This window comes from Zosterops lateralis, assembly GCF_965231275.1.
Source record: "Zosterops lateralis genome assembly, chromosome: 1".
In the NCBI taxonomy this organism is placed as follows: Eukaryota; Metazoa; Chordata; class Aves; order Passeriformes; family Zosteropidae; genus Zosterops; species Zosterops lateralis.
This window is the reverse complement of record NC_139762.1, coordinates 56883776-56902519: the sequence shown is the minus strand read 5'-3', so window position 1 is coordinate 56902519 and position 18744 is coordinate 56883776. Positions and strand designations below refer to the sequence as shown.

Sequence of the window (18744 nt, the reverse complement as noted above, 5' to 3'; positions counted from 1 at the left end):
ATCTCTTTGAAAAATAGATTTTGGCCATTTCATCAGTAACAAGTCTATTTAGTGATAATTTGAATATGGAAAGGCCTTTTGTAAAACAATATTCCGGCCACTGCATGTCTCTTCTTGGCACAGGCACTATCATGTTTAGCCAGTAATTATTCCTACTTGGAGACTTACTGTGTTAGAAAGCTTACAGTACAAAACCTAGACAGTGTTTGTAAATTGGGCATTTAATCATGTGTGATCCAGTCATTGGTATATTCCTTTATTCTTCATCTGGAATTGGGTGCCTGACAGATTTCTGCTTTGTGATCAGAGGAATAGCAATGTACTGCTACTGTTTCATACATGGTAGTTTTTGGCAACAACAGCTTGATTTCAGGTCCTTAACGTGCAATAGCCAATGCTATTTTCACTCTGATTACCTAATGTTGCCCATGCAGGAAACTGCTGGGATAAGTGATCTCTTCCTTGATTCTCCCTCCCTTCACCTCAGGGTGGCCCTGATGGAAAATTAAACAGGCCTTCCCACGTTTATTTATTTGGGAAGACGGTAATTACTTCCATTGCCACAACACAGAGGCAGTTGTCTCTCTTTGCCTGACCCTCCTCAGAGCTCTGCATTCACATGCACCTTTCCAAACCACTTAGCAACGTGATTACCACCAGCGTGCTGTATGTGGTCATGTGCCAGCAGGGGGGAGAACAAAGCAATCTGTCTTCACTCCCATCCACCAACAGCCCAGACTCACCAGTCACAGGGGAGACCACACAGCATCAGACCCATTCATCAAGATGTCTCTCTGCAATGGCCGTTGACAACAGCTGTTCTTTTTTATTTTCCAGCCTTTTCTTGAAGAAGTGTTTGCATCTCACTATAAACTATGAAACTGAAATCCTGTGGCTGTGCATTTCCTCCCACACCCTAAACCAAAGCAAAGGCAAGTCCCCACAGTTGAGCTTCTGCAGTCACTGCAGGTTGATGGTCTTCAGCTTTGGTGGAGGGCAGTACCTGCACAGAGGCATCCTGGGCACTTCTGCACCTTGCATCTAGGTGACTAAGCTGAAGCAGCAGAAGGCAGTCTTCACCTGCTCTGACACTGTGCAGCTCTCTGCATCCCTCTGGTGAGGTACTCACTGCCCACCAGGGTAACCTCCAGGCTAAAACCTTCACTCTGCCATACATATCTGGACATGGTCTTGCTTGCAACCTTTTCTCAGTCGCTTTGACTGGAGTTTTATAGGGCCACAACCTTTAAATTTTATCAATATTTCCCATATTTACTTGAAAAGCAGACAGGACTACTGCCTTCTTTCCAATTTTAATATTTGACAGCCTGGAGAGGGTTTTCTGTAAAGACTGCTTCACACAGAAGATTTCATCTGCTTGCACACAGAAGATTCATCACTGAAGACTATTCAGGAGAGCCACCTCCTCCTTCCATGCAGCACAGTTCCCATTTGAAGTCCCTTTCATCATTCTCTGAATCTCACTGAGAGCAAAGCGTGACAAGCAAACATGTTGCTGCTGGTAGTGCTTGTGGCCACAGCCTCTTGGTCTTGTAAGTACTTTCTTATTTTCCTACCTTTCTTTGCAGGCACCCGTGGCTTTGCTAACAGGCATCTTTCCAAATCCCTGAGTTCCAGCTAATGACAAATTTTCTCCTTTTCTCTTTCCTAGATGGATTTGCACAGCAAAATCCAGTGCAGAGTCCGATATCCATCACCAAGTTCCAAAAAAGTGCACGGATGACATGTGAAATTCAAACACAGGAAAATTTTGATAGCATTGTCATACACTGGTATAAGCAGAAGGAGGGAAAAGCTCCTGAGAGGCTTCTGTTTGTTTCAGGAGACAAAACTACCACTGATACTGGTAGATACATAGTTGAAAGAAAACGTGTCCAGAAGCAATGTGTTCTTACAATAAAAGATGTAATTCCAGATGATGCTGCTACTTACTACTGTGCCCACTGGGATTCTCACTGTGATAGAAACACAGATCATCAAGGCAAAAAACCACTCACAACGTCTGAACCACAAGGTTGGAACTGTGCCACTTCACTAGTCTTTTCACTGCATCTGAGTGAGCTGCTGAAAGCCCCAACCATTTTCTGCTACTCTAAAAGAGCAGGTAACCCCACATAAATGTCCTTCTCAAAGTCTGGTTTATCATTAGCACTCCTGTCTTCAACACACATCTACTATTCTAAGGGCAAAGGAAGTCTTCACTGCCTTAAAACTTAGCATATAAGTATTGGACACTTATCTGCTCCTTTGGTGCTGTTGACACAGCCATGGCATAATTCTGGTAGTCTTTAGGGGAGCAAACAGAGAAGCAGTAATCTTCTAGTCTGGCTACTTTTTCCCATGGGAAAGAGTGGGCAGAAAAGAAATACCGTGTGCTGAAGGAAGTAGCTCGGTGGTGGGAATCATATGCTTGTACTGCCCAGCACTTTTGAGAAAAAGTTTCCCCATGTAATCTTCCCTGCTGTACATCCAAGCAACTGTAAGCTGTTGGAAAAATTGTAAGCCCTGTCTATCCTAATTCGGTTACCACAAAATTCCACACAGACCAGTTTAAATTAGAGATTTACAGTCTCTTACCTACCAGAGCTGATGATGCACTACTTATAACCATCATCTTCCTCCATTTCATGTTAAGACAAATAGAATTGTCATGGTTTAGGAATGGTATTCTCCAATTTAGTGTTCCCACTGAATCACTCCAAACTTTGCGTTGCTTCCACACTCCTACTTCCCCTTCCCCCTCCCACCTGCAGTGAGCTGGAGAGGAGAACTGAAAGCACAAAAGGAAAAGATCATGGTTTGATATAAGAACAATTTACTGGAAACAGCAATGCAATAAGAAAAGGAACAGTAACAGCAACAATACTAATGAGATCGTACAAGAAAGAGGCAAATGATTAATGTGCAAGAATTCACTACACAGAGCCATGTAAAACATGAACCCCAACCAAAAGAGACCCTCTTTTCCTCTGCCCTCAGCAGTGACACAAGGTGGTATAGAATACAAGTACCTCTCTTGACTAATGCAAAAATAAAGATTAACTCTGTCTTGGCTGAAAATAGGACATAAGGCCATTCCTTATTCTATACCATCTACATCATACTCAGATCCTACACCTTCCAGCTATGTACATACATACACATATCTATATAAATACAAAAGCATGAGTATTATTTCTATAGTCAATGGCCATCCCTCCAAGATGTCTGTTGAGTTCATTTAGTCCATGACTGTGGGTTCTATCTGTCCTCAGTGTCTTCCAGGGCAGGAGGGCTGGTGTGCTCTTGGGTGGTTGCAAGTTGCATCAGGAGATCATGACTGATGTATCTGGAGCAGTCCACGCTTATTGTCCATGATGATTATGGCATACAGTGGTAGTGTCGTTCAGCAACTGATATTATACAATTCAACATTACAGGCTGTTATTACCCAAAAATCAAATCCCCTTGAAGAACAAATTGCATTTCCTTGTCCCTCTGCATTATCCACCACATGCACCCAGGTCCTTCACCAAAAACAGTCCCATGGATGGCTTTGCCTTTGCTTGAGGCAGGATTAATCCAAATTGTCTACTCTAGCACACATTCTTCATATGCACCATGGGGAATCTACCCCTTTCTCTGTTATGTGAAGGCTTTGAGCTCAATTAATAGAGCCCATAAGTGTTAACTAACTAGATGGCCTCTGCTCAACATAGATCCCAATGTTTGAAGATCCTACTGCTTTTAATATGGTTTTAAAAAGTCCATTGTACCATGCAATATTCTCAGAGGCTGGTGCATGAGAGATAATATGATATACTCACTCAATACTATGCTCTTTGGCCCAGTGTCTATGAGGCCATTTTAGAATTGTCTCATTGTCTGACTCATTTCTTTCTGAGATGCCACGTTGCCACAGAACTTGCTTTTCAAGGCCCAAGACAGTGGCCTTGTCAGTGGCGTGGGACAGAGGGTACATCTCCAGCCATCCAGTGGTTGCCTCTACCATTGTAACAATGTAGCACTGGTCTTGGTGGTTCGCAGGAGTGCAATACAATCAATTTGGCAGACCTCCCCATATCCTCCCCATATTTATATTTTGCCCATGGTTCCCCATACCACAGACATTTTACCCTCTTGGCCTGCTTGATTGCAGCACATGTTTCTCAGTGGAAACATCTGCTGGATAATCTGGAAGATAATGTCCATGGTTAGGTCCACCCCTTGATCAAGAACACATCTGTATGTTGCGTCTCTTCCTGGGTGACCTGAGGTGTCATGGGCCCAGTGAGCTGGAAATAATGCATCCTTGCCAGTCAAGATCCGTCTCAGACACTTTAATTTTGGCAGCCCATTCCACTCGTCTGTTGTTGTGGCCAACTCTTGGGCACTTGTGCATCTACATGATGTACTTCTCCAACCACCTTCTCTACCCGGCCAGTGATATCTTGCCACAGTTCAGCAGACCAGATGCATTTACCTCTGCACTGCCAATTGTTCTTTTTGCATCTCTCCATCCACCCCCACAGAGCCTTTGCTACCATCCATGAGTCAGTGTACAGGTAGAGAGTGTGGACCATTTCTCTCATTCAGTGATATCTAAATCTAGCTGGACAGCTTTTAGCTCTGCAAACAGACTTGATCCACCTTGTCCCTCAATAGCTTCTGTGACTTACCATATAGGACTTCATACATCAGCTTTCCATTATCAGTGTATCCCTACAATACAGCAGAAGCCACCAGTAAAGAGATCACTTTTCATTTCTGGTAGGGTTGAGATAAGAACAATTTACTGGAAACAGCAATGAGATAAGAACAATAACAGGAACAATGTTAATAATGAAGTATGCAACATAAAATACAATTTCCACATGATTGCTTGAAACTGGCATTAGCTGACTGCTCCCTCCAGCCTGGAACCAGCATTACCCAACTGCTCCCTCTTCCACAGGTACTTCTCCCCCAGAAAAGACTCCCTTCCCCCACATCCAGCAATAAGGTGAAGTGACATAGAATAACTTGTGTATACTGGCCATGCACTCACCTGTCTACTGCAAAAGTTAACCCTGTCTGGCCAGAACTGAGATAGGTGGTTTCCCTCACTGCACGTCTAAGAGCATGGCAGGTAAAACACCATTCAGCATCATTCTGTCTATATCATTCCTGCCCTTAATTTGTGGTTGTGATTTGGATATTTCTGTCCAGAAGACTTCAAAGTAGACCACTGGGGTTTTTTACACCTACTTCAGCTGACAGACCTTCACCCACTAATTCCTCCCTCTCACCACAAATGGTAATTTCTCAACATAATTTTGCAGTCAGTATGCTAAAAGATATCCCAAGAGTACTCTAACTCAGTTTATTTTAAATGCCAAACTAAGCATGCAGGCTGTTTGATTGACAGTACTAGTGACTCCTCTGATGTTATCTTGGGTTGTTTTATAAACAGACCTGCACAAGGAAAAGCCTCCTTTTCCCACCAGCTAGTATATAAAAAGCTGCCAGTGAGCTGCTGTAGCAAAGCCTGGAGTGATTCCAAGAGATGGGCAGACAATAACCACCTACTTGGGGCAAGATAATGCAACATGCTGCACAGAGACACCTTCATAATTCTTTTGATGCTGGCTCTCCCTCCTTTCCCTCTTCTGTGTTCAGACAATGAAAAATTAACTCCACGCTAGTAGTACTTGATGTCATGTAATTGCAGGTGTACACCTTTGGTAAAGAGTAGCATTTTCACCTGAAGGTGTGTGGGGTTTTTTACATGCAGAACTCTATGTTCTTATTTGCTGTCTAAAATTGAAAAAAACCCCATAATCTAATTCTAAGACATTAAGTGGAGGGGTTATCTAACAAATGTGTAAAACTTCAGGAAAGAGATTTTCTCTGAAGGACATTAGCTGTTGACTGGACATCCAGATGCACATCTGAAATTCCTGGTGACCTCCTAGAAGCCAAGGACCAGATCTTCATGAAGACTCCCATAGATGATTGGGAAAAATTGGAATTTTCTTCGTTAATGGCGTATCAAGAGAGCATGCTAGCTTATTGCAAAGTCAACACATACTGTGGAGCACATGGATCAAATACTTTGGCACAGGAACAAAGCTAATAGTCTCTGGTAAGTACCATTATCATTGAACTGATTTTCACAGAATCATTCAGGTCCTTAGATAATCAAGAATGAAAGACTGTTAGGAAAATTAATTTCTCCTGATAAATCATATTCTCTTTGTGAACCGTGCATGGTGCCCCAGTTGGGTAGGTAGGTTTAAGTATTGGGATGGTTTCATCCTGTTCTAGGAAACAAAAACAAACTACTTGAAAGTTAACTCCTAGAACAGTGTGTGAGAAATGAAAAAGTTTTTTATTGACAGAAGTGGTCTGGTCTAAATTGATTGGGAAGAAAAATTCCCTGAGTGTAATAAATTTCTAGTTCCTGGCCCTACTGAAATCAGCTGGTTTACTTTTGCATTTGTATTATTTTTAATTATGGTGAAGCTATGCAATCAAAAGGACGAATGCTGTTTTCAGTATAAAGTATACAGCAATGCCTACAGTATGTTACTCAAAAACTACGTCATTATCAAGGTGACTATAATTAAGTAAAATTGCAAACTGCTGAGGAGAGCTACAGAGAAATTTAAAATGTTTTGTATCCATGCCTCTGACCAAAAATTTCCAGAACTTTTTACTCGCTACAAAAATCAAAGTATTTCTAGAAATGGCGCTCTAGTCAATGTTGAAAATTCAGCTATAGCACTCAGTAAGATTTATCACCAGCCTCTAAATCAGAGAGACCTTTTCTGTAGCCTATGTAAGCAAAGTGCAGTGCAGGAGATAATGATAAGCACTATCAGACTGTGGGATCCTGACATCAAAATATTTGGAAGTGGAACTGAACTTAGAGTTTCAAGTAAGTACAAAACTTGACTATTTCTGAAATGCTTTTCTATACAGCTAGATATTGCCTGGCATGAAGTCCTCTGCTATTTTGATTCTCCCTAATTCTAACTGTTCTGAATACTTTGCAGGATTTCCCTCTTTAAATTGCATTTCCATTTCCATTTGCAGAATACAATGTAATTGTTCTGTATTTATGCATGGAATGGGGGAAACACAACAGCTATTGCAGCAGAGACCTGTAACTTATCTCATTATGATTTTCTATGTAAAAATGAATTTGAATATGGCAAAGACAGAATTTGGAGAACAGAAAAATGTTTTTATCTCTAAGTATGCACATTTGACCTTTGTGACATTCCTAATTCATTCTGAAAATAATATGTCCAACCTCTGTGTTACACATATTCTTTGAAAAGCAGAACATTTTCCTTTAGGACTGTATCTAACTATGAATGAAAATGAGAGAGATATCTGAGATATGGCCAGAATAATAAGTTGCACCTTTTAAGATAGGCAGAGTTGAAAGGCTTCTCTCTCTTCCTAGCTTTTGCAGAAACTGCTTATTATCAGTTATTATTATAACTGATAATAAGCAGTTCTTATTTTACTTCTACTCAAAATATTTTGCTTCAAGTAAACACTAGGTGCTGTGATACTTGCCTGTAGTTTGGCTCAGCTAAGCATCTGAGATGAAAACAGTTTGCCTAATTTTGACCAGCTGGAAATGGTGTATCTTGTTAGTGGGAATTTTGATTCCAATTGATGGAGTTTTGCTTCATGTTACTGGTAGCAAAAATATTGGTCAGTAGTCTCATGCTCCTCAGATCTCTGCATAATGTTCATTAGTTCTATGTATGATGTTATGGGGGTGTTATTAGGAGCAAATTACTTTGCCAACATCTGATCAAATAAATCTTATGGTGATGCTGCCTGTTTCCAGAAAGCAGAGATAGAGCCTAGGTGCCTCATCTGCACTGTCCACCTAAACTTTCAGAAGACTCAGATTAGTTGAGATGAATCCTGTCCATTTAACAACTTATATGCCCTCCAATAACTCCACATTTTTTCCTTTTTTATTTTTAACTTTTGTTTATTTTAGGCGACTGCTCCTTTTTTACTTTCCTAGGGTCTAAAAATTGATTATATAGCAAATCTGATTTTCTTTAAAGAGTAGTTATTACCCATGCAAACACAACTGAGCCACACTGATATTGTAAAGGCTTTATTCACTGTGATTGGCTATTACAACAAGGTGTTTGGCTCAGGTACAAAACTCGTTGTCTCAGGTAAGTTGTATGTTGTATGTATCTTGTTCATACAATAAGATCTAGGAGCTTGGAGTGGTCATATAGATGAGTATTACACTCTCTCAGAGGTCACTCAGCCCACTTAGATCCTCAGTCAGCATCATTCCTTGTGCAGGATTTTACTCCCCAGCTCACCATTCCTACATTCATCCTTGTGGTATTTGTAATGCAGTGGTTTAGGATCACAAACATGCCTAAAGAGAAGCTATTTCAAGCCACTTTTGATCATACTTCTCCTAGAAATCTGATGGGAAATGGTCTGTAATCGTTTTCAGATACCTCATTCTTTCCTCCAGCTGTACTAAAGGAATTAGCAGGCAGTCAAGCAGCTGAGAATTAAGCAGGAAGAAAGAAAACCTTTTTCTAATACAGATACAAATGGACATTACAAAAATTTTTTGAATTAGGCTAGAAAAAGTGAAATAACTTATTCGTAATTATTTTGTCACACACACAACACCTTGGCATTAGAAATAAATTAGTACCTCCAAATGTTCTTCTCATTATTTAATAACTGGTTAACAAATTAATTAATTATTCAGTATTAATTATGGTGAATTACTGCTCAATAATTGCATAAGGAAGAGGTGAGTCTTTTTTTGCCTTTCTTGCAGAGCCATTTATTTTAATGGAAAATTACCGACAAAAATATTTTTTCCGCTTACCACCTGTGCTTTAAATGTCATAATCCTGAAGTGAACAACTATACAAATACAAGACAGAGGAAGTACTGCTAGGAAATATTTGAAGCCTGGTTAATACATAAACCTATATTAACATATCAAGCAAAGATTGGTTTAATGATTTATGCCAGAAGGACTAAGTAAATCCTACCTATACTTCAATGGAAATATCTGTGGCATGATAAGCATATTGTTTTTAGTGGAACCCTATGCCTACCTAATCAGGTAGTTGCCATAATTTTCCTATATACAGTTTTAAAAAAATTATTTTCAAGCATCACTAATTCTGTGGGATTTTTTTCTTTATGATGCCAAGGCTTTAGACTCATTATTAGAGTAAAAGGGCTGTAGTTACTTCACATTTAAGAACTTAAAATCATTAAGAAATGAAGAAAAACGGGACTTAGGATAAAGGGTCTTTGTGAATAGCAGCATTAACTGAGATCGAATCCAAATATCCTACTTTCACAAAGTCAAATAAAGAGAATCTTATTCATATTATAGTTGTTAAATCTGGTACTTTTCTGGCCAAAATCATAGAATGGCTTGGGGTGAAAGAGACCTTAGAGATCATCTAGTTTAAACCCCAGTGCTGTGGCCAGGGACACTTTCCACGAGATGAGGTTGCTCAGAGCTCCAAACCAAGTGACTTTAAACATTTCCAGGGACGGGGCATCCACATCTTTTTCGGACTCTCTCCAGTGCCTCACCACCCTCACAGTAAAGAATTTCTTCCTAAGACTTAATCTAACCCTACTTTCTTTCAGTGTGAAGCCATTCCTTCTTGACTTGTCACTACATGCTCTGGTTAAAAAGTCTTTGTTGCAGGCTCCCTTCGGGTACTGGAAGGGGCCAATTAGGCGACCCCAAAGCCTTCTCTTCTCCAGGCTGAACAATACCAGTTCTCTCAGCCTTTCCTCACAGGAGAGGTCTGATCAATGTGTTGGCCTCCTCTGCACTTGTTCCAACAGGTCAATATCTGTCCTGTGCTGGTGACCCCAGAACTGGACTCAGCACTGCAGGTGGGGTCTCACCAGAGCAAAGTAGAGGGGCAGAATCCCCTCCTTTGTCTTGCTGGTCATGTTGTTTTTGATGCAGGACACATTTGGCTTTCTGGGCTGCAAATGCACATGGCTGGGTCATGTCCAGCCTCTCATCTGCCAGGACCCCCAGGTCCTTCTCGGCAGGGCTGCTCTCAATCTGATCATCCCTCAGCCTTGTGTTGATACCAGGGATTGCCCCCACCCAGGTGCAGCACCCAGCACCTGATCTTGTTAAACCTCATGAAATTCCTATGGATCCAATTCTCGAGCTTGTCCAGGTCTCTTTGTATGTCATCCCATCCTTCAGATGGCTGTTTTTGTTAAGGAATGTACCAGTGTGAGAGAGTATATGGTATATGGTATTTGGTTCTGGCACAAAACTCATCGTCTCCAGTAAGTTTTTTCACAGTCTTATTTTTTTAAAGGTTTTGTAATGGGAAAGCTTTGCAAAGAAGGGTGACAGCTCTTTAAGGTATCTGAAAAGGCTCACTATAGGTCAGGACTATACTATATTGTTATTACCAGTTATAATCCCTGAAGTCACTGTCAAGCAGGACAAGAATGCTGCTTATGAGCTGAGTGTGCTGAGTGCCCTCAGGTCCCACTGGCTTGAAGTGGAACAGAGGAGCTTTGAGGGTCAGTACAAAATTGCTCCATTTTGTGGGATCATCCAAGTAGTGAGAATTAAAATTACAGTTTAAGAAGACAGTGACCTTACTTATAAAACTTATTTATAGGTACTTATAACGAAATTGTAGAGGAGTTAATTAAAAAGACATTTGACAGCTAATCTCTATAAACATATATTTTGAACTTTTTTTTTTATAGCTCATCAGTTATAAACCTATTTCCAGGATTTCGTTTGAACAATGTTTATAGCCTCACTGCATTGTTTCATCAGAGAAAAGACAAATGTTACCTTAAGAAATATCTGCTCATACCTATTTTTTATTCGAAAAATGAATACCTATATACATCTTAAAACTTGCCTTAGAAAACTGTTTAACAAGGTAAACCACATTTTTCAATGTTTAGCTGAATCAAAACTGACAGATGAGTGCAAGTTCATTACTTTAAAATTCTTCAGAAAGTATCAGATGATTTGCCCAGAAAAGCCAGTGTAAACTGTCTTGCTGACATCAGACTTTGCAGATCAGCCTGAAAATACATCAAAACCTACAGCAAATTCTACGTGTTTTCCTTTCTACGGGTTTTCATCCTTTTATTTCAGAAGCATGCATACAGAGGTTTTTTTCTCACATTAAAAGATATAGGTAGGTAGGTAGGTAGGTAGGTAGGTAGGTAGGTAGGCAGATAGATGATAGATAGATAGATAGATAGATAGATAGATAGATAGATAGATAGATAGATGGATGGATGCAAAACTTAATTTTTCCATTCTCCACGGTCATCCATTTACCCATATACATACATTAGACACTTCAATACATGCACACAGCTGCAATTATTCAAGCAATGTGTTTTCTCAGTATTGTGGTATGATTTAAGTGTTTCATGTATGCTATGCACCTAGGGTGTTTTTACAGTAAATGGAATGACATTGGCAACTCCAGAGGTGGAAATTATTCCATCATAACAGGAGTCTCTAAAATGAGCTGGATGAACTAGCAGTTGGAAGAATCTTTCTCACCTCTCCATTTAGATTTGATATCCTAAGAGAATGTCAAACTAAGCTACTATATGTACTAAAATTAGTTAGAATCAACTTTGAAAATCTAAAAGAAACCTCTAAAATAGTAATGAAGCTTTGCAGAGTGTGATGTCACTGGGACAAGAGCTACTTCATGGAACATATACAACTCTGGAAAAAAATACATAATTTAAAAAAATACTTTAATCTTCCATCCATGGGAAGACTGATGCATAAAGATAAAGTAACTCTTAAATTAATGTTAGAGAGCTATAAAGTTGTAAGCAACTTTATTTCTGGTACAACAGAGCTCAGTCCACATTGCCATTTTAATGATATCTCTAAAATGAAGGAAATTCCTAATATAAGGAAGGTAGACACCCTTTTGAAGGTAGACGGGTCATCTTTCTCTTTAAACACCGAGTCTGAAATACTTCAAAGAATCAGTAAGTTGTTTCAGGGAGAATGCAATGTAGAAGTTTCTCTAGAACAGCCAGCTCATTTACAGTGGAAGTTTTTTGGCAAAAATGCATTTTATAGTAATGTATTTTCTCCCAGTACATTAAAACTGCACCAATCAGTCAGACCACAACTTAAACCCCATGCATCTACTTGCTCAAATTCAGTGGCAGAGATTTACATAGGAATTCAAGAGAAAAAGTGGGATAAGGGAACACCTAAAATGTCTCTGCTTCCTTAAAAAATAGTCTTAAGCAGTACTTTCTGTGTAACAAAAGTCAGTTCTGAAAACTGTATTCAGCCTTCAGTTGCAGTTAAGCATAGACAGAAATGATTGCCTGTGAGCATGGCCTATGCACTCACTGCAGAAACTCACGTTTACCTAAATCAGATCCTTAAATTTACTATCCACTTAAATAATAGCAAAATGCATCTCAGTGTGAGCAAAATCTGGATGATTTTGTCTCCTCCTAATCCACAGATCATGCAGGCTTAATCCAGAGAGACAAATGAAATGGAGATTATGTCAAATAGGTTTGTGGAAAGAGCTCACTTTTAATTTAAAAAATATTAATGTATATTCATATTGAGCATGTTTCCCAAAGCACAACACCTATGCAGGCAACTCTGGTTAGATATTCTGTTTAGATGTGAAAATGTTATCCAGCTATAGCATGTTCTGCTTCAGTTTTAGTTTTTCATTTTCAGATGTGTCAATTCAATAATTTAAACAGATCTAGTATGGCAGAATGGCATCGCCAGACTTTGGTGTCTAGGGAATTTTGTAATTCCACTTTTCTATCTTGATAAAAATCTTCACCTGGAAAATACGTGGAATGCCTTAAAAACAAAGCAGTCATTGTTGTCTTCTCTTCCCTTGCCCCGTAAAAAAATATCACAAAATTAATATTGGCTTTTAAAAATTAATAGATATAGCAGATGTTCATTATATAGCAGTGGGGACTTTTACTGGGGACATAAGACTGCTAAAATTTTAAAGGTAGGTGGTCTATGTTTAATATTCTGTGGACAAAGTTTTAATATACTTGTTTTTGCATAAATATTGTAAAGCAATATTAAAATAGTCTTATTGAATAAATTAACCTTGTTCAGAAAATATTACTATTATTTAATAATTGTCGTAGACTTGAACAGGCAAATACACTTTCTGACTGCTTGGAAGGTTGTGGGATATAGCCACCTCAAGATTTCTAACTCAGTTTCAAGTCAGATTAATAGCTATTGATATATTCAACAGTATTTCAGTTTCTTAATGTTTCTCAAAAGACCATTTACATTTGTTACAAGTATATTAATATTTGTTAATAAGGCATTTAATTTGTTGCTCTTCAGAATTTGTATTTTTGGCTGTGTATTTACTTGCTGTACACTACTGATCTTCCAACTCTCTATTTTGTTAATTTCCTTCCTCCAATAACCATCCAGAAAAAGGAAGTTCTCCACCAGCAAACTCTGAAATTCTGCAGAAAAAACATGAAAATCAGATCACGTATGTTTGCCTTATTGAGAAATTCTACCCAGATATTATTAGGGTGACATGGAATGATGACGAAAAGGAGATCACAGACCAGGTAGTAAAAGGTGACACTTGGCAGTCCACAAAAGAGGATGACTATTCAATTGCCAGTTGGTTAACTGTGCCAGCAGAGAATGAAGACAAGAAATACTACTGCAAATATGAGCATGAAGAGAAAAAGGATTCACTGTCAACACAAGGTATATTCCACATGTTAAAAATTTAATGTACTATTATAAACATAAATTTTTTTCTTTACAATAAAATTAGAGTAATAGTGATGTAATTTCTATTACTGATGAGGACATCTGTACTCCTAGGCACAATAGTTAAACTACATAACTGGAGAAACTACCCAAAATTTTCCCAGGAAAAGTAACTCAGCCTGTGTTATGGTCCCCAAATAAGCATCCCATTGAAACAGAAAAATCATAGTTATTTTAAAGTAATGAATCTCATCAGGTGTAAACTAGCTCAGCTCCAACAGGTCTGCACTGAAACATGTCTGTTACTTTCCATCTTGCAGAAGTTTCTGGAAAGAGTATTACCTCTCATAGATTACAGGTTTAAGTCCCTCTGACATCCCCTAACATTATCACAGCTACAAAATCTAGGGAGTTAAAAATGAGATTACTGAGGATGTAAAACAAGTTTAAAAATATTACTTCCCCACAATCCAGGAATAGTAAGTTAATAGCATGTATAAAAATAAGATTTTGTTTTTAATTGTGGAAAGATTGATTATGCAAAGGCAAATCTGAAAGACAACGTAACTTTAAAGAAAAAGCAACTTAACTCAATGCAAATTGTTTAAATCATCTACAAGAAAAGAGGTCTAAATTGGTTTAGATTAATCTTCTCTGCATACCTACGTCTGCTTAACTTACTATAAATTAACCTAACTCCAGTGAGTGAGAGCATGGCCATAAACAGCAATTACATTTCAATCTTCAAAATATACTTTAAGTTTATTTAGATGGAGGATGTATTTAGAGATGCAATATAAATGTCTATAACTTTTGTATCAATGCATACAAACAACATAAACAAGAACAAACTCAAATTTACTATTTCAAGAACAAAAAGGATGTATTTTAGAGAAAAAAAAAAAACAGCACCAAGATTCCCTGAAGGAAAAGTTAAGATCATACACTCCTCAGTATTATTCTTTGCTCTGGAACAAACACTAAAATAATAATATATTAAGTGAAGTCTCTTCCAACCAGAATTATTCTGTGTTTCCGATAATAGTACGTTGAACAGTTGAACTTCAGCTTCTTCACTGACAAGGTCAGATGGTCAAACTGACTCCTGTTCCAAATGAAAGAGACTTTGCCAAGGAACAGCCTAATGAACACATTCCTGAAAGGGCAAAGATGCATCTCCCACTTAGGGCAACAAATACCCAGCCACTTCTTTGAGTATCTCTCCTCTTCAAATTTTCTCCGCAAATGAATCCTACAAATGAATGTCTTCTTTGCAGACTAATCTTAAGGCTCCGTTTTTTTTATTTAATACTAACTTCTCATTTTCCCAGCCTTGTTCCTGTACAGCCTCTTTTTTTCCCTATTTCTCAATTCATCTTTGTTAAAACTAAAGAAAACCCTAACTGGGGCACTTAAACTCTCTTTCCAGTAGATTCTGTGAAGACTGCTCCTCAGGAAGAGGAAGAGGACTGCAAAACAGGTTTTAATACAGGTAATTTAATGTGTTAAAATGTGGGAAAGTGATGCATGTCGTGCAAGAGATAGATATTGCTACATATGATCTGAACATCACAAAAACTGTTTTTCTTCATAGTATACAGGAAATCTTTCACGTCTGGGGTCAGCAACTCAAAAACCTTTTAGCGCTACTCTGAACTTCTTACAAGGGGCTCTCCTACCTTTGTGAGGTGGCTTTATTAAGATGCTACAGATGCTGTTTGGGTTACTAGATTATTAGCCTACATTAAGCACCACTTTTTAAACACTTGGAGTAGCTAAACACTTCAGCCGATGCTACATCAGCCTAGCAATTGCCCAGAACTTTGGACAAAGAATTTTCTTTTTGGCTTGAATGGTATTTAGGAAGAATCATGAGCAGTTGTCCTCGAGAAATACAACACAAAAGGATTTAAACAAACATTGTACTAAGTGCTGGAAGCACTACAGTTACGCTCTTGCCTTTGAAGGAATAATAACCCAGTGACACTGAGAGTCATTTAGTGCTAAGAAACCCACTAGGTCTAGAACTCATTAGCAGTGCAAACCCATGTAAAGAACAGAACAGATCTTGTACGTGTTTATGCCGTGCATAAATGTAACTGCAGCAGTAAACTGACAATGTTGTTCCATTTCTATCCATTTTTTAGCATGCTATACAACGTTGACATTAAACAAGACTTTTCTGTCTTATATTTGTTACAGATCAGTTAATGCACAGGACAGCATATTTAGTATATATCATCCTTCTTCTGAAGAGCTCCATGTACTACCTTATCGTTCTCTTCTTCATCTACCGAGTGTGGGCTTCAACCAAGTACCAAGGAAAGAAAATATAATTGCTGTTTTAAGAAAGGGCTATGAATTGATCTTCAACTTACTTTGCTGCATGCTTATCCATATGGACTCCTCTGCTCTCAGTGTTAGATTTAACAGCAAAAAAAAAAAAAAAAAAAAAAAAAAAAAAAAAAAATCCAAAATAATTTTCTAGTATTAGTGCATAAAGGCTCATTTTTCTTTACTGCTATTTTTTTTTATATCAGTCTCGTTTTCCTAATTTTTTTCTGAATATTGAACAAAGATAGGCAATAGGAATAATGCATTTTAATCCAAATCTATATTGCAAAATGAACAAGGTTGCCACATCAAAAGTAGCTATGAATCCAGAAGCTTACGGGTATAATAGGGATTTTGATACATAAAGCACAGATGTGTTTTGTCACTGCATTTAAGGCTTAATTTGGAGCATTCCTGTGCAGTAAATTCACAGTTTTGGTTCATTTTTGCTTTCAGTGATTTTTTGCAACTTTCATGTCTGTTCCAACAAATCAGGAATTAATTATTTTGAAGTGGTGTGATTTAAGAGAAAAATTAAACAAAACTTTAAAAAGTGAACAGAAGAATTTTTAATGAAGAAGTCAGATGAGAATAAAGTAATTCTAAGGTGCACATGTGCAGAAATTGAAGAAATCTACCAGCACTGTGACATGGTCTGAAAAACTGCACATTGAAATTTTAAAAAAAGAAAACAATCACAATGATCATGAACATCACCTTGTTTAAAGACACCTTTTAAAATAGAGAAAAACTGCAAATGTGAAGCTCTGATAAAGCATTTTCATGAAAGAAGAAAAATTCTCAGAGATTTTGAACTCTTTATCTCCCTGTTCCACAAATCAATTCTTTTCAAATTTATGTGGGAAAATGGGAAGTAGACATATTGGGATAAATCATTTGCTTGGTTTTGGGCAAAACACTGCCCTAGGTTTTGGAGATATGCCCCTGCAGGATTTACATTCACTGTGTTTGTAATGATGATGGCAATAAAAGCTTTCCTCCAGTTGTCTTTATGAAGCCTGTGTTTGTTCTCCAGCATTTCAAAGCCTGTACAAAGATGATTAATTTCTCTGTTCATATAAATTTCTCAAGAAACCAAATATCCTTAAAGCATCCATTTTCTGCTTTTCAACATGTTAATAAGAACACTTTTACATAGAACAAGAATTACTAGTTTGCTATATATTTTCTGTTATAAAACAGAAAGCTAAGCTTTGTAAAAGAGCTGGGCCAAGCCAAGGGGAAATGTTGTTACAACAGGACTGCCTTCTATGGCTCACGCCATCATAAGGGAAGGAAAATATACCAGGCTGAGTTCTAACAACCACAGCTATTTTTACTAATGGCATACCTTACAAGCTATGTTAGAATCTGCATATGGAAGCCAAAGCAACTAATTACTGCCTTCAATGTCATGTTACTCTTCAATGGGAAGAAATACCATTTCTAGTTTTCAGTCAAATCCTTTGAAGAGAAATACCTGGGATCCCATGCTATTATTTGTTAAGGTTTGGTTCCAAGCAAGGTGAAACAAAACAGCTACAAAGGTATTTTTGGAATGCAGTAACTGTAGATTTCAGTAGCATGGATTTTACCTGAATCTCCTCTATCTCTGCCAGACAAATGCTTGACTGCATTAAGGAACCAAGATCTCTCACTATATGATCCCCTAATCCACTCTTTGTGTCTCCTACACAAAACTGAAAGATATTGACCATGCAGTTCAGAAAAACAGAGCGAAAACATAGAAACCCCCTTGCCTACATGCAACCCTAAACCATCACCTCTCAGTTTCAGGGGTTTTTCAAATGTTTGGTTGCAGATTTTACACCTTTCAACATCCCAAATGTCCCTGAAGATTTTTACACAAACATATACTTCTCCTACTAAGATTTTAATTGTTATTTATTTAGCTCAAATAAGGGGGAAAGTGGATTTTTAAGGCTTCTGGGTGCTGGGGCATTTGTTTACAGGAAGGTTTGATTATGTAGTGGAAAAACCCTATAAACGGAGCCAGTCACAACCGGTTCAGAGGAGGTGGTCTGTGATGAGAATGGGTGATTAGCTGAGGACAGTTAGACCACAGCCTTTTACCACAGTAGGCTGCTAAACCATTTCCTTTAAATACAAATAACAAAGTTACAAACCCACACGCCTAAGTCACTTGTGAATACCACCGTGAAATGCGCTGTTTGACACACGTGGGTCTAACTGCACCTTTGTGACACACAGGGACTATTGCAGCCACAGTAACTCGGGTGCTGCAGGATGCCTGCAGGACTTGCAGTCCTAAGTGCAGGACAGAGTTAGATGTTATCTATTAAGTGTAAACTTCTGTTGTTGGGACTTTGCTAACACTCTAAAGACATGACTTCTCAAGTACGTACCTTACACAGATGATTTTCAGTGATTTCAAGCTTCTACAAGTATAAGCACTACTACAGCTGCTCGACTGTTACAGAGTTGCAGAATTAATGCAAATACTACAAAAATGGTTATGGACAATCTGGTGCTTCTAATGAAAAGAAGATAGAACACGATCAACTTTTGCCATGAAAGTACAAAGAAGTCATCAGCACAAATGCATTTATTTGTGTAAAAGCATTTGCATATTC

The 18744-nt window shown here is 38.2% G+C and overlaps 1 protein-coding gene across 1 annotated transcript; it reads left to right on the top strand.

Annotated features, from left to right (window-relative positions):
* The first annotated feature begins 749 nt into the window (after positions 1 to 749).
* TARP (TCR gamma alternate reading frame protein) lies at positions 750 to 17125 on the top strand. Its single transcript, XM_083854412.1, has 6 exons — positions 750 to 1553; positions 1673 to 2035; positions 6014 to 6124; positions 13499 to 13789; positions 15225 to 15287; positions 15998 to 17125. The coding sequence occupies exons 1-6, from the start codon at positions 1511 to 1513 to the stop codon at positions 16129 to 16131; spliced, it is 1005 nt and encodes a 334-aa protein (XP_083710538.1). The 5' UTR covers positions 750 to 1510; the 3' UTR covers positions 16132 to 17125.
* The last annotated feature ends 1619 nt before the right edge of the window (positions 17126 to 18744 follow it).

What these genes read in the sequence shown, in the direction of transcription:
- TARP (XM_083854412.1), top strand. Translation starts at nt 1,511, where the DNA reads ATGTTGCTGCTGGTAGTGCTTGTGGCCACAGCCTCTTGGTCTT. An exon ending in CACAACGTCTGAACCACAAG is followed by an intron (nt 2,036 to 6,013) that starts GTTGGAACTGTG and finishes AAATTGGAATTT; the next exon opens with TCTTCGTTAATGGCGTATCA. An exon ending in CAAAACAGGTTTTAATACAG is followed by an intron (nt 15,288 to 15,997) that starts GTAATTTAATGT and finishes TATTTGTTACAG; the next exon opens with ATCAGTTAATGCACAGGACA.